This window comes from Poecile atricapillus, chromosome 3, assembly GCF_030490865.1.
Source record: "Poecile atricapillus isolate bPoeAtr1 chromosome 3, bPoeAtr1.hap1, whole genome shotgun sequence".
Classification (NCBI taxonomy): Eukaryota; Metazoa; Chordata; class Aves; order Passeriformes; family Paridae; genus Poecile; species Poecile atricapillus.
The window spans coordinates 99476756-99490530 of record NC_081251.1 but is presented as its reverse complement, the minus strand read 5'-3'; the positions used below and the strand labels follow the sequence as shown (position 1 = coordinate 99490530).

The window sequence follows — 13775 nt, the reverse complement described above, 5'->3', positions numbered from 1 at the left end:
TTGTTGAAAGATACTCTAGTTGTGTCAGGTATCTGCTGGCATGTCACTGAAACAGGCATTTAATTGTATAATGTTTTACTTCATTAACAGTTTAGGAAAACTCCTTTAGCTTAAAAACCTCTTCCTCAAGTATTTGAAGCTGACTGGTTACGGAAGTCCATGTTTCATAGCTGAAGCAATCGAATACATAAAGTGTAGGCAGACCTCCCAGCTGGATTAAGGATCAAATGGCATTTACAGTGTCTGGGAGATCAGTGAGACTTTAAGATACTCTTGTTGGATGCATTCACAGATGAGTACAACAGGAGGAAGCTTAATATGAAAGAGCTAAAGCAATGTAGTAAAAAGAGCAAAACACCAAGCAGCTAACTTGAGTTGCCAGGTGCTTGAAGTTTCCTCACATAAATTGCACAGTTACTAGAACAAGTCAGTTTTTAATCTTCTCACTCTGTTTTCCAGAACTAACAAGAAAGCCTTGGGAAAGGACAAATACAGTGAATGGAAGCAAGTCACCTGTTATTTCCAGGTACTCCCCTTTTGTACCAGCTGTCTTTTCCTTACATTTGTCCTTGTTGCACATGCTGCTAAAGGTACTGGACTAGAATAGTAAAGATCATCTTGATACTGTTAAAAGCAAAATGTATGGGTTTGAAATTGCTGCTGTGAAACTGCAATGCTAATAAGTGAATTTTTTGACAGTAAAATCAAAAGTAGTACCCAAAAGTTTCTTTAACAATTGCTGGTGTATAACCTGAATTAATAAAGTGTGTATTTGCCTACAGCAATGTTTAATTCTTTATTTGAAGTCAGAAATTTTGTGCAAGGGAAAACCAAATTCAGTGCTGCGGTTCACATCTTCAGTAGTAAATCTAGAGTATAGGTGCTCTTTCGGTTTCTCTGCTGCTCATAGAATGCCTAAGTGGATATTTAAGCCATCTTGCTAAGATTTGATTCTGTGACAATTTTCAGTAACTCTCACACCAATCTAAGAAAGTCTATCCTAAAGAAGTGTAGCAATATTTTAAATCCTTCAGTGCATCAACCAGTCTTTGGTAACTTGTCAGCTGGAACTTTGGTAGGCAGGGAGTGTTTTGGTAGATGTTTTCAGTAAGTGAAATGGCTGCTTTAGCAATTTTTTGAGGCATATTTAATTGTTGTTTACTTTAAGCAGAAGGTTTGTGGTTCATATAATTCCTGTGTATTGTGTACACAGAGGTTAAAGGGCTCTGACCCCCAATAATCTTGTGAAAGTTAGCGAAATTTCTTGAGAGAAAACAAAAGAGCATATTCAGCTTGGGAATGTTTGAAATTACTTGAATTCTCCTTAAAATCTGGCTGTGGGAAACAGCTGTAGAAGATTGGGTGATCAGAGTATTAAAAGCAATTGTTCTCTGAGTGGTCTCACTTGTAGTTGCAGTTGCCCATGAGGTCCTCACCTGTAAAATGCAGCACTAAATACTGTATGTATCTTTGTCTTTTAGAATAAATTCAGGAGTTTGAAGTGTCTGCAGCCTTGGTTCTGGTTGCTTGCTTTGATTTTTGTCAAAGAGCAGGTGCCATTGGTGGTGTTGTTCTCTGCTACACTGTCAGTGTAACAAAATACTGCATCACCTTTGGCCTTGACTTTCCCCTGCCCTCTTACCCCTCTTCCCCAGTAGATCTGACCTGCTTTAACCAAGGTCTCTTGTGCTGATACCTTGATCTGCTTCAAAATGTGGCATTGAGGGGGAACTGATATAATTGATGTAAGGAGTCCTAAAGAGCATTTTAGAGTTCACATTGTGTAAAACAGTGGCTGATCTGGCCCTTTGGCTATAGATGCTTTCCTCAAATTGCTTATCCATAGGGCAAAGGGATTAATAAGTAGGGCATCTCTCAATATCAGACTCTTTTAGGGAGTCTGGGCTGTTCTGAAGTCTTGATTCTACCTGCCCCTAGAGCAGTAGGTTTTTGTCAACTGTTTCATGCATCCAGTTTCACTTATCTTTTTCCAGCTGGGGAAATTCAGAGGTTGCTGAGGTCTGTTTAAAAATGTTTTCTGACCTAGAGGAGGAGTATAGGGGATTTTTGGGATTTCTCTTGGATGTATTGGGGCACTCTCTCTATCAAGCTTTTGTCTTCATTCATCCAGTGGAAAATGCTGATAGAATTTAATTTGATGTGAGCTCCCCTGGGTATATACTGTAAAACTACTTCCAACATAAGAGTCCTGTGTTTATTTAACATCAATATTCTTTTCCAGTGCTGTCATAACCTGCTGAAAGGTGCCACAGCACATACTTCAGGCCTGCTGATACAATTTTCTAGTCAGTGTTGACAGCTTGCTCTGCCAGGATGAGGAAAATTTCATAGAAAGAGAAGGTGTTAGAAGAAGTCTCTCTTGAATAGCCTTGGATTTTTCCTACTTCTCTACATTTGCCAGCTTGCCAAGTCTCTCTCAGCAAGCAGCTTGTTAAACTAGCTTTGAGTGAGTGAGTTAGTCAAGGGGAGCTGCTGTTTGAAACACCAATACTCTGTTTGCCAGAATGGGATTTCTTTCACCTGGTAGGACTGGAGAGCCTGCTCCTGATTTCTGCTGGGAGGGTGTGAGTCCTCCCAGCAGAAGTCAGGGATAACTTACAGGGATTAAGCAAAGCACACTTAAGAAACTGGCGAGTCAGCAGAATTTTCTCCTCAAAGCTTCCACAGAGGTAGATGATGCAGTTGTTGTTATTCAGAATCAATAAGTATTTTAAAACAAGTGTGTCCTGCCTAAAATCAGGCCTTTACTTTTTGTAGCAAACAGAAAAGACTTAAGCTGTAGGCTTTTATTGTTTCCTGAAACATTCAAGTAGAACTCTTGAATCTACTGAAATCCCACGGCGTTTAAGGTGCTAAAACTGAACAAAATTAAGACCTATTATAGCTTTTAAAGGTAGTGTTTCTCCCCCTAATAGACGGGAATCTCCATGGAAAAATCTGCTTGCTTCTGAAAACAGGTTCTATGATTCATTAAACAGGTATCATCCTGTTGGGATTTGAGACTTCCTAATAACCCCTTTGACCAGTTCAGGGTTGGACTTTTCTACATGGGTTGGTAATCACCACATGCACCACCACGTTCCTCCTCCACATTTTGTTTGTCCAGGTGAGCCCACTTTTGGACTGGTTAAAAAAGCAGATGGTGTCAAAGGCAAATTGAGATGGCTTAAGAACCAAGTATGAATTAATATAAAATACTGGTTTTCTGGCAGTCTCCAGCTGCAAAGGTACAAATTCCTGTTGAATTTGCCAGGATTTAGTGGACCATTTGCAGTGTTTTAAGAAGCAGGTTTTCAAAACTGTGAGTTTAGATATAGAGGAACGGGAATTAATTTTCTAGGCGTGTTTTCACATCTGCTTTTTGATTAAAGACTTTCAAAACTTAAATCAATGTTTCTATTTGGAACATATTCACAAATTAGTTACCATCATGTGTATTTTTACTGGAGATCTAAGTTTCACTCTCTAGTGATCATAAAGTACTGACATTGAAACCCTTCAGGTTTTGAGACCTTTCCAGAGGTAAATGTGTTACAGAGCCCCTCAGAATTACAAAGTCAAATTCCAGCTTTTTTTTACATGAAGACACTTGTTGTGGTGATTACTTAATCTTTTTTGTATGAAAAGTTCCCCTTTTAGCTGCTTATCTTGGGTGGTGTATTCTGCATGTTGGCATGAATAAAATCTTTCCTTTGCATGCTTGATTGAAGGTGTGTTAGGGACTCAGGGTTGCTTCACTGTCGTGTGAGGCAATGCTATGAAAAACCACACGGGAGAGCTCTTTAGCCACATTGGGATCAGATAGCTGGGAAGTTTTTATTCACTAAGTTTCAATAGTTAATGCTTTGTTGAATGACAACTGCATTCAGGCTGAAAAAGGGAAAAAAAAAAGCATAATTTGGGGAGGAACACAGCTGGATTTTCCTGAGATTAGAAATCATCTGTTTTGCTAATTATGATATTTCAGTCTTTGAATTAAGAATGTCTTGCATTTTGGAAAGGAAAAAGGGAACAAGCACATTGTCAAGACTGAGGGGCAGTGTTCATAAAGGTTTTCTGTGGAGATTTTTAACAGCAGCAGTAGATAGTTACAGTGGGTAAAACTGACTTTTTGCTGTAAAAATATGAAGAAACAGTTTCTGTAGAGGTTTTCTTTAAAGTCATCTAATTAATACATTAAATTCATAAGTAATTTCAAAAAAATAAGTATACTATTGTTTGGGCTTTTCCATTAAGGCAAGGCACTAGGTGCCTGTTACCAATTGCCAGAAGCTGCATTTAAGAGGATTTTTTTCAGTCATGTCAGATAAATGCTGTCATGCCATAGTGTATGGGAACAGAACTAGAGTTAGTGGAAATGATCAGAAATTATATATGAATTATCTGAAAAACTCAGCTGTTCTGCCTGGAGTAGGTCAAGGCTCACTATTTCAGGTGTAAACTTCAAGTAACTCTTTAACTACCAGGTACCTGATGAAACAGCAATTGACAAAGATCTCAGCTGATGAATGTTTTTGAGCAAGGAATTCTTCCATACTGAACAAAGCACTGTAACATGTAGAGTTTTGTAAAAGATCATAAACTGTGGTTTGTCTTCATAGCATTAGTGCACACAGTAGTAGGTTCTCTGGTAGTTGCAAGGTGAATTGTTTCCCAGCTTCTTTCACTATCAAGTTACTGAATATTTCATCTTCTGTCTAATGCGGTGGATTGTGTGCTTTTGGTGTGTTTCAAGCAATAGTAATTAGCAATTTCTCTCTGATAACTTACATTTCAACTGTGTGGACTTCAGTCTTTACAGCTGTGACAGCTGAGGCTTGTGATCCCAAGGGAAGAACAAGTATCAAAGCAACATTTTGATGTGTGCACCTTTTTCTGTTGGGAGTCACATTTTGAGTGTTGTTCTTCAGTTAGCAAGTCAGAAAATAGTCCTGTCAGGTTGTAAAAGTCAACAAGACAATATAGTGTGAGGTTCATTCAGCTCTTACTGAACAAAGGATCATTTCCTTATGGATAAACTCCTGCCTTGTAAGGGAAGATGCGTGAAAAATCAAGGTAGTGATTTTGTAAAACAAAAAAAGAAATAAAGTGGGTTTTTTTGTTCCTGTCCCCCTTTGTTGCAGTAAATCAGTCTGCACCCTCATGAGACAAATGCAGAAAAATGCAGTGCTAAATGAATTCCTCCTGTGTAGGAATTTTGTAGGGACACACTGAGTGTAGGCCAGGCTATTTTGTTCAGAGATGCCATGTACAAGGGCAGTGAAATAGGACCCAGCTTAGTCTGCTTTATACTCTGCCCTTCCTTAAGGTTAGCATACTGTGATAATTCTAAACGTCAGGGAAACCTCTTGAGATGAATTGTCAGGAATTTTATCTACAGCTCCTTTTTGGCTTGAAGTTTTATAGGGAGGGAGAATGCTAGCCAAGATGTAAAATGTATTTAAGAGCAGCAGAGCATTCCTCCCTCTTTGAGGAACCCTTGGTATTCCTGCTGTGAAAGATCCAGGCTCTGTCTCTGCTCATAGCTCTAGTAAGTGCATGAGTCTGAGTTACCTTTGGATGAAAGAGAGGATCAGAAAAGAGAAGTGGAAAGGCAGGAAAGTCCCTTTTTTTGGAATCTGTGTTAAAAATGCAAGGTGGTCTGGGTAAGCAAGTTGTTGATGTCTAAAACAGAGTATCTCATAAGCAAACATCAAAGGTGACATAGTCCAAAACATTAGAACTTCCTCTCAAGTATCACCTGATGAATCTTGCTACTGTTACAGTATTCTATTTCAGTAGCTTTAGAAAGCAACTGATGGACTAATTGAGGTTGCAGAGGAGTTGGATAACATTGCTTGGGTCTGTCAACTGTTGAAAATCCCCCAGGGTGATTGCTCAGCACTCATACAGTCAGAATCAACATGCAGTCATTAGCTGGTGGGAGTGCTTCCTTGGGAGAGCCTCTTTTTGAATGAGCAAGCAGTTAAAAAAGGAAAGTACTTGACATTTGAAGGCATTCAGCTTTTCATGCCCATTATGAAGAAGTCAGAAACCACTGACAGTGAAATCTGTCTGCTGCTTTGAAAGTTCTTGTTTTGAACTAATAACCCTTATGATAATTAATATTCCCAGTGTGTGGAAAACATTCTTGGGTGTTGTTTTCTATTCTGCGTGGTATTTTGGGTCTGCTTGATTCTTCCCATCCTCCCACTCCCAACATTTTTTTTTTTCCATTCTGATTTTTACCATGTTTTTGTTATCAAATATCATCAATTTTAATGGGGGAGTCCTATATATCCTGTATTAACAAGCAGCCAGTAACTCATGGATGTGTTTTTGTGCTGCAGACCAAAATCTACACCCACGGGACAGCCCAGTGCCAACGGAGTACAGTCAGAAGGTCTAGATTATGACAGATTGAAGCAGGTATGTGTATAATGCTTTAAAAAAGATTGCTCTATAAATTGGATATAAGGATTTGCAGCTGTCCAATACCAATTTTAACTGTTTTGTTAGCCAGCTCTAAAGTCAATGATTTACTAATTACTAGTCTTTATTTTTGCCCTACCATGTGTCAGTATTCTGAGGAGCTGGAGCTGTAGGATGGTGGCTTAGAAAGCCAAAGTTCCTGCTTTTGCATTAGGCAGCACACACAGGATGGTGTTGACATTAGAGATAGAACTGGGAAGTCAGTTTGCCTGGAAAACCTCTCCCTCTCTTCTGTGTACCCAAACAAGCAACAAGGCCTTGGGGCAGCTCCAGCAGAACAAGTATCACCATGTTTTAATATCAGATGTGAGCACCCGTGGTCACAAGTTTGGTGGTGGAAAAGCATCCAGGGATGCTGTCCTTTGTGTAACTCTCCAGTTCAAGAGCAGAGGAATCCTGTGGGAATTGCAGAGTTGGAGGTGAAGGATCTCCAAGCAGTGTTTGGGTCAATGGGTCCATCCCCAAGGGGGGAGGGAGATTCTGGCACAGGCTGCAGCTCAGTGGGTAATTCTAGAGCCAGTTTTACTTTGGTAGCAACTTCTGGTTGCTTCTAGACCGTGTTCCCACGTAGTGGTTGGCTTTAGGTTGGGCCATGGATTGGTTCTGGTTGGTTGAACAGGTAGTTCTAGAGTGGCTTCTGGCCTGGTGAGTGGTTCTGGAGGAGCTTAGAAGAAAGCAGGGACAGCATTTCCCTCTGTTGCCTTCATTCCATCACATTCCACGGGGACTGGGACCTTGATACCTTGATTACTCTTGTTTGTTTGTTTGTTTTTCCTTGGAATACTTCCTTGGCTTGTGGTGTTTAGGGAGCTCCTTTCTTTGCATTCCACATCATATTTCACCTGTAGCAAAGCTTTCTCACTCTTCTCCCTTCTCCTTTCATAAATTCTGCAGGAATCAATTTGTGGCACTTCTAGAGACTGTTTTTTCTGCATTGCCCCTGCACTAATAATCTTGTAGGGATGCCTTAGGTTTTGAGGATTAACTTGGAAGCTATGCCTCTCATAAGGGTTAAGGATTAATGGGAAGGACTGTAGTGGGAGAGTTCTAGATTTCTCTCCATAGAAATTTAAAGGTGGCAAAACTAACCTGTTTGCTAATCTGTTATTTATGCTCTGACACATTTTAGGACATTTTAGATGAAATGAGGAAGGAGCTAACAAAATTAAAGGAAGAACTCATTGATGGTAAGTATTGCTCTGTTCACTGCTGCTGCTCAGTTTTAGAGTAGCTGCAGGTGCTTTAAAATGTAAATACAATATATTGGTAGCCTGACAGTGATTTATTGGTAAAAGTAGCTTTGTTCTTCGTCTGGTGGCAAGCCACTTGTGCCAGACCTGTTCCAATTGATGTGCTTCAGTGGTTTCTCTCTGGGGGGTTTTGTTTTAGTGGAACATTGACACCAGTGTGTCTTTGAAGAGTGGTTGAAGTGATGCTGTATTTGAGTGATTTGAAGTTACCCTTAGTATTATGTGGTGGTAGGTGGGTTATTTTTAAATAATCCAGAGCTGCTGAGGCATGTATTTCAAAACTAGTAACATTCAGAGGAGAACTGTGCTTCCAGCTTTCAGTTACCTCTTTGATCTGTAACATAAAAGTCAAAGAAAAGAATTCTCACAGTTTTCATTTTTATTTTAACAGAAGCTATTTTCCTATGTAGTCTTCTGTACTTAAGGGAAATCATTGAGAAAGCATAATATTAAAGGTCCACCTGTCAGGAATTAAATAAAACTCTGTGTATGATTTATTACCTTGGTGGAAGTGGGAACTGAAAATTAAGATTCCAACATAAATTTTACAGGAAGAAAAAGTTAGTGCCTGGTTGATAATGCAGCTTGTCTGAAGCCACATGGGGCTGCCTTAGGTGCAGGTTATTCATGCTGCAAGAGCAGGATGAGCCTGCTTTGAGGGGTCAGTGTTGTGTTCCAGCTTCCTGCCCTGATTTATTTGATTTGCTAACTCTGTCTCTGTCTCTCTGCAGCTATCAGGCAGGAGCTCAGCAAGTCCAACACTGCATAGAAAGACTCGTACTAAGCGGATGTGACTCTTTAACTTGATATAAAACTGATTACGTTTTGTGAGCTGTTAGAAGAAAACGGAGACAGACAGACAGACACTTGGAAGGAGGGAGAAACAACCTATTCTGAAAAGCTTCAGACACATCACTCTGGTGATAATGCTATTCCCCTCCTAGTTTGCAGCTTTTTTCTGACCTTTACAGCGGGGTGGAAAAGACTCTTAAAGTTACTGTAATGATTATGCAGAAATTCCTACATCTATCAGACAAGATCACAGTGCTTTGAAGTCTACTCGTGTCAAGATAAAATTGCACATGTTTCAGAATTTGTTGTTAAGACAAAAAAAAAACAGGGAAAAGCTTGGGAAGGCTTTTCAGAGAGGTTTTCTTTATTAATGAAGGAGTTAGCAAGTTATACTGTTGTACTTCAAATGTATCTCAGGTTTGTCTTCCTATCATATCTGACATTTCCATGAGTAATTTAAGAGATCAGATGTGTAGAGGTTCGGTTCACAAGACAAGGAACAATTAGAGATGTGTGCTTTTAAAGGGCAATATTTGTAAGTAAGGATGACCTAGACGGTGATGACATATCAAGATTTTGGAATTTTATGATAGGAAGCCTCTCTAGTTAGCCTTCATGCAATTTTCTAGGAAAATAAAAAATAAAAAAAAAGCAAATACAGTCCAGAGTTTAAAGATGTAGATGCCTTCCTACATTGTTACGATGCTTTACCAAATCTAAGACTTCGACATAAAGCGAATCAGCAGTCAAATGTAAATCATTAGTATGTTGTAGATTTACAGTAGATTTTGGGGCTTTTTTTAGATTTATGCATGTGGACATTTTGTAATGTAACACAACACAGCCAGCTTTTTAATTAAAAGAAAAATTGCATGTCACAGAGTAGCCTTTTCATTTGTAAGGCTTAATTTATGCCCAGAAAGATGTGGGAAGAGGGAGGGGGAAGGTGACACATTTTTATTACTTTCTACACTTTTTCTTCATCTTACATGCATGTGTAATAATGAGGAAAACATGACTTTTATCAGTAACCATGTTAATGGAACCAGGTACTTGATCCTTTTGTATCTTTTTTCAGTTTTCTATTTGAAATTCAGTAATAACTTCCAGTATGGTTCTGAAACTCCCAGGTGAACCAAACTCATTTCTCGGTGAGAGAAAAAATGTTGTAGGCATCCGACTTGCTGAGGGTGCCCCTGTGTAAGTGCGTTGTCCTTCACCTTTTCACCATGACCCTCTGCTTCACTCTTTTCTGAGACTCCCTTTATTTTTTGGTTGTTTAATGAAACAGAACAGCAGTAGTTACCTGACAACGATCAGGTCACAGTAAATGGCCCCTTCTCCTCCTAATTTATCTGCCACCCTCCTTTCCAAAAAAACTCAAAATCAACATAAAAACCCCTGCAGCTCCACACAACGCAAATCCCGAAAAAAACCAACAGTGATATGCCATTGATTTTGCTCAACAATTTGGGAATCATTTTTAGGGGAGGTGATACCTCTCTCTTTCCCAGGGTTTTCAGTCTTATGAGTGTAAATTTTTATTTTTTTAATTTTGTTTTTTAATGAGGTAAAGTTCAGTGGGATAGAAATTCTGCAAATTGGCTCTGTAGTGCTTTGGACAAAGAATATGGATCAAAATCTTCCCATTACCTTTGCACTGTCGATTTTTTCCAAGCTGTGTTTGCTTTGGGATCTGTGCTGATCCAGAAGAAAAGTTTACCTACAATTTGTGGGGAGATTTGCTTACAAGTACAGGCAGTTCCATTCGTGGCACAGATGCTTTCAGTAACAGACTGTCTAGAGTGCTGAACACCAAAGCAAAACAGCACTTAACAGCTTCAGAAAGGCTTCAATAGGAAATTTGTCTCCCATTCAAACATTGCCTGATCTTATAGGTTCAGATTCTAAGGGAAGATGACAGTGGAAATATTGCCTAACTCCATTTATTCTTTCTTTTTTTAATAAAGAGGAGAAACAACATCACTTTTCTGCATGTATTTATTGAAGGCATTCAAAAGAAAAAATCCATAGTAAGCTTGTCAAGTACTGTTTTTCTCAAAACAAGAGGAGGCATTTTCATCTTTGTTGATGTAGCTTTTTGTTTTACACAGACTTTTGAGCAGTAAGGATGTTTACCTTTGTCAGAAATCACGTTTGATTCGTTTCTAGGAGGGTTCAGGAGTTACATAGTGGAATAGCATGGATGGCTATAAGTGGTCCAAAATTAAAGGCTGAACTTCTAGATTGTGCAAGGAACTGGCTTATGCACTAAACGTTTTGTGCCTTGGTCTACAATTAACATGATTTCTGTTTAAAAGAAAAAGGAACAGTTGTTGTCTTTTTGTGCTGCTTCTACATTCATACTCTCTGTAATCCCAACCTGAAGAACTGGTTCTTTCCAGAAAATCTGATTGAATTAAAGATTACTGTAGACATTTCCTGACCTACTGACAGTTGCGCCGTTTCCAGAGATTTCAGTATTGAAAATGAACTGCAGAAGCTACGATTATTTTGCTTACTGGTGACTAAGTTCTTTAAAAACCATATTGTGGTGGTTCTGTGCTTTTGTACAATGGATGTCTTAAGCTGAGGGCAGTTTAAGGGATCCTTCCTAATGCCAGGAGGGCGTTGCTTTCCTCAACACTGTGATCTGACCTGTGATAAACCTGCACTATAGACAAGTGGCTACCGAGTCAACCGCAAACCAACTGAATGTAAAACCCTTAGTGCTGGTGCTGAAATCTCTTCAGACAGTCATAATGATTTCCAGTTCGTTGTTTTAAAGTTATCAAGTGTCAATCAAAGACTGAAGCTGTTCACTAATGAATGTTGACTTTTCATGCATTTAGGTTTACCTTCTTTTTAGTTTCTCAGTTCATTCTCTGCTATTTTTATCATATTGTGTCATTTTAAATTTCTTACATGCTAACGTTTTGTTTGAGCGAATGAAATAAAATTGCAATATATACACGTTGCCACCATTTATTTCTGGAACCTCATATAAGACCCTCTGAGATTTACTACTCAAAGTCCCCAAATTTTTAGTGACTGTGATCTTTCCTTACTCTTTGATTCCACCTCTCCTTTCTGTTTCTCCATCAGAAGGTCCAGTAGAGAGCAGTGAAGACTTAACCTTATAAAGAATGTAACTGCAGGGACTGTGTACATTCATGAATGGTAACTGCTGTACATAAATTAAAATTCATTTCAAATGTATGATGTGATTTACATTCTCACATGGCATATACACACTTTGGTCTCTGTATCCACAGAGAACATGGGAGGGAGAAGGAAAGTCTGGGGGGGAAATAATTGCAGTCAGTCTGACTTCTTCTTTTGCTGCTTTTATGTTCATGACTTATTTTCAATACTTGTAATAAAGCAAACCTACCATGGCAGATCATCAGAGGCTTCTGTGCACTAAGGACAGTTTTGCTCAATTTGTCTTAGAGCAGAATACTGAGCAAAGCTGTTCAAATGTCCTTGACTTGACATCCTGAACCTGTACTTGGCTGCTGCTGTTGGTTGGCAAACCTTGGTCCCAGTGCCAAGTTTGGCACCAACCTTAGTGAGTTATAAAAGTTTGGGATTTTTAAAATTAAATTATCACTGGATTCTAAAATGGTCTGCTGTTCTTGGGGCAGTGTTTAGGCACCTAGTGTAAACATTTCCGATGTAAATGTCCTAATAGTGTTACCAACTCAGTCCATTGGTGTCAAGATATGGATGGTAGCTACTTTTTTAGTTGTGTATTATAAAGAAGGGAGATGGTCTGTGGTTGATCAAAGTGGGGATTGTCATGGGCTCTTCTAAAAAGGTTTAATTTGGCTCAGTTCCAATGCTGAGTATTACTTGCCAATGTCTTTTACATCTAGTCATACAAAGAAAATGAAAAATCAAGAAGATTCCCTCAGTTTTCAGTAGGTAAACAAGATGGGAAGCAAGAAAAATTTTTCCCAAATTGGCTTTTTACCAAAGACTTAACAGTTCCTTTGAAGGCTTTAAATTTCTTGATTCTGTAGGCTGTTGCTGGGTAGGAGGTGATGGAAAGAGGGTAAAAAGGGAAAAGTGGTTGATTTGGAGGAAGTGAGTGGGGCCAGTTCAAAGTTCTTGATGAACAGGCTAAAGATCACTTAAATCGTTTATCTTAGGAGATGGTTTTGGGAAATGGGGCTTCTTTTACATGCTGTCTTGGAATCTTAAAGGAGGGAGAAGTAGTATGTTTAATCAATGCTGTCACAACATGTATTTGCATGTTCAGAAGAGCGTATTTTTAAGTCAGTCTTTATGAGGACCTACCAGGAGTTAATATTTATTTAAACACCATGGAAATGGTCAATGACACTGTTGAAACTGATACATCAGGAGATATATTCAAGTCAGTCTATGTATATAATCTTAGTTAAAAACATGTGCAATAGAAATTGATGTAATTTTCCAAGATATGGCAGAGGAGGGGTGGTTCTGGATGTTGGAAGAGCTCAGGCAAATCTTACAGTCACAGCCCAGTCTGCAGGATACCTGGTAATCAGCATCTTCCATTGCTCAGGGTCTCCCTCGGGTAGCTGGTTGTCACGGTGATGCTGAAAGTCAAGGACCTTTGGAAATTGCCTCCCTTTTATAACTGGATCCCAGTTGAACTCTGTCATTATATAACTGTGTTTTCTAACATCTACCTTGTAGAGCTTGCTGTCCTGGATCTCAGTGAATATTGTTCTCATGTCCTACTGATAAACTCTTCAGTGCAGAAGATGTGGAGCAGCTGCTGCAGCTGGGCTGTGCTGCTGCTCTGGCTGTGGCAGCTGCAAGCTGATACTTTCTCTGAGATGCATAATTTTGCCATCATTGTTACTCAGTGATGGGCACCACCTTCTCCTCCTTCTCAGCCTGTTTTAGAGCTGTCACCTGTGTGACATTTTCACTTCTCTTTGTGACTGCAGGTCTCTCCCTCAGCTGCTCAAGCACAGTAGAGTTGGAAGGGATCTCCCATCATCATCTGATATTTACCATCTTTAATGTAAATTTTTGTTACCAACCAGCTGGTGCCACTTAAGCCTCCAGCTATTCCCTGAACAACATCAACTCAGCAATAAAGTTGCCTGTGCTAATGTGCTCTAAGTGTGCTGAACTGCTTTCCCTTGCAGAGTCTCTGGAATTGTCCTGCTGACACAGGCAGAGGGAAAAAAAGTACTGAGGAAGTGGGTACAGGAAGAGGAGTGTAAGGGATTCTGGAAGTGT

At 39.4% G+C, this 13775-nt stretch overlaps 1 protein-coding gene across 7 annotated transcripts in view; it reads left to right on the top strand.

The window, feature by feature from the left end:
• Nucleotides 1-12155, top strand: part of ENAH (ENAH actin regulator) — a 90456-nt gene extending 78301 nt beyond the window's left edge. For 4 of the 7 annotated variants that reach the window (XM_058835232.1, XM_058835230.1, XM_058835226.1 and 1 more), the window contains 5 exons: nt 460-526; nt 2937-2999; nt 6351-6429; nt 7622-7679; nt 8474-12155. In XM_058835232.1, the coding sequence (XP_058691215.1) occupies nt 460-526; nt 2937-2999; nt 6351-6429; nt 7622-7679; nt 8474-8511 (305 nt within the window). In that variant the 3' untranslated portion in view covers nt 8512-12155. The remainder of the gene's footprint in view (nt 1-459; nt 527-2936; nt 3000-6350; nt 6430-7621; nt 7680-8473) is intronic. The other 3 variants (XM_058835233.1, XM_058835231.1, XM_058835228.1) reach the window with 1 other exon arrangement.
• Nucleotides 12156-13775: the final 1620 nt, after the last annotated feature.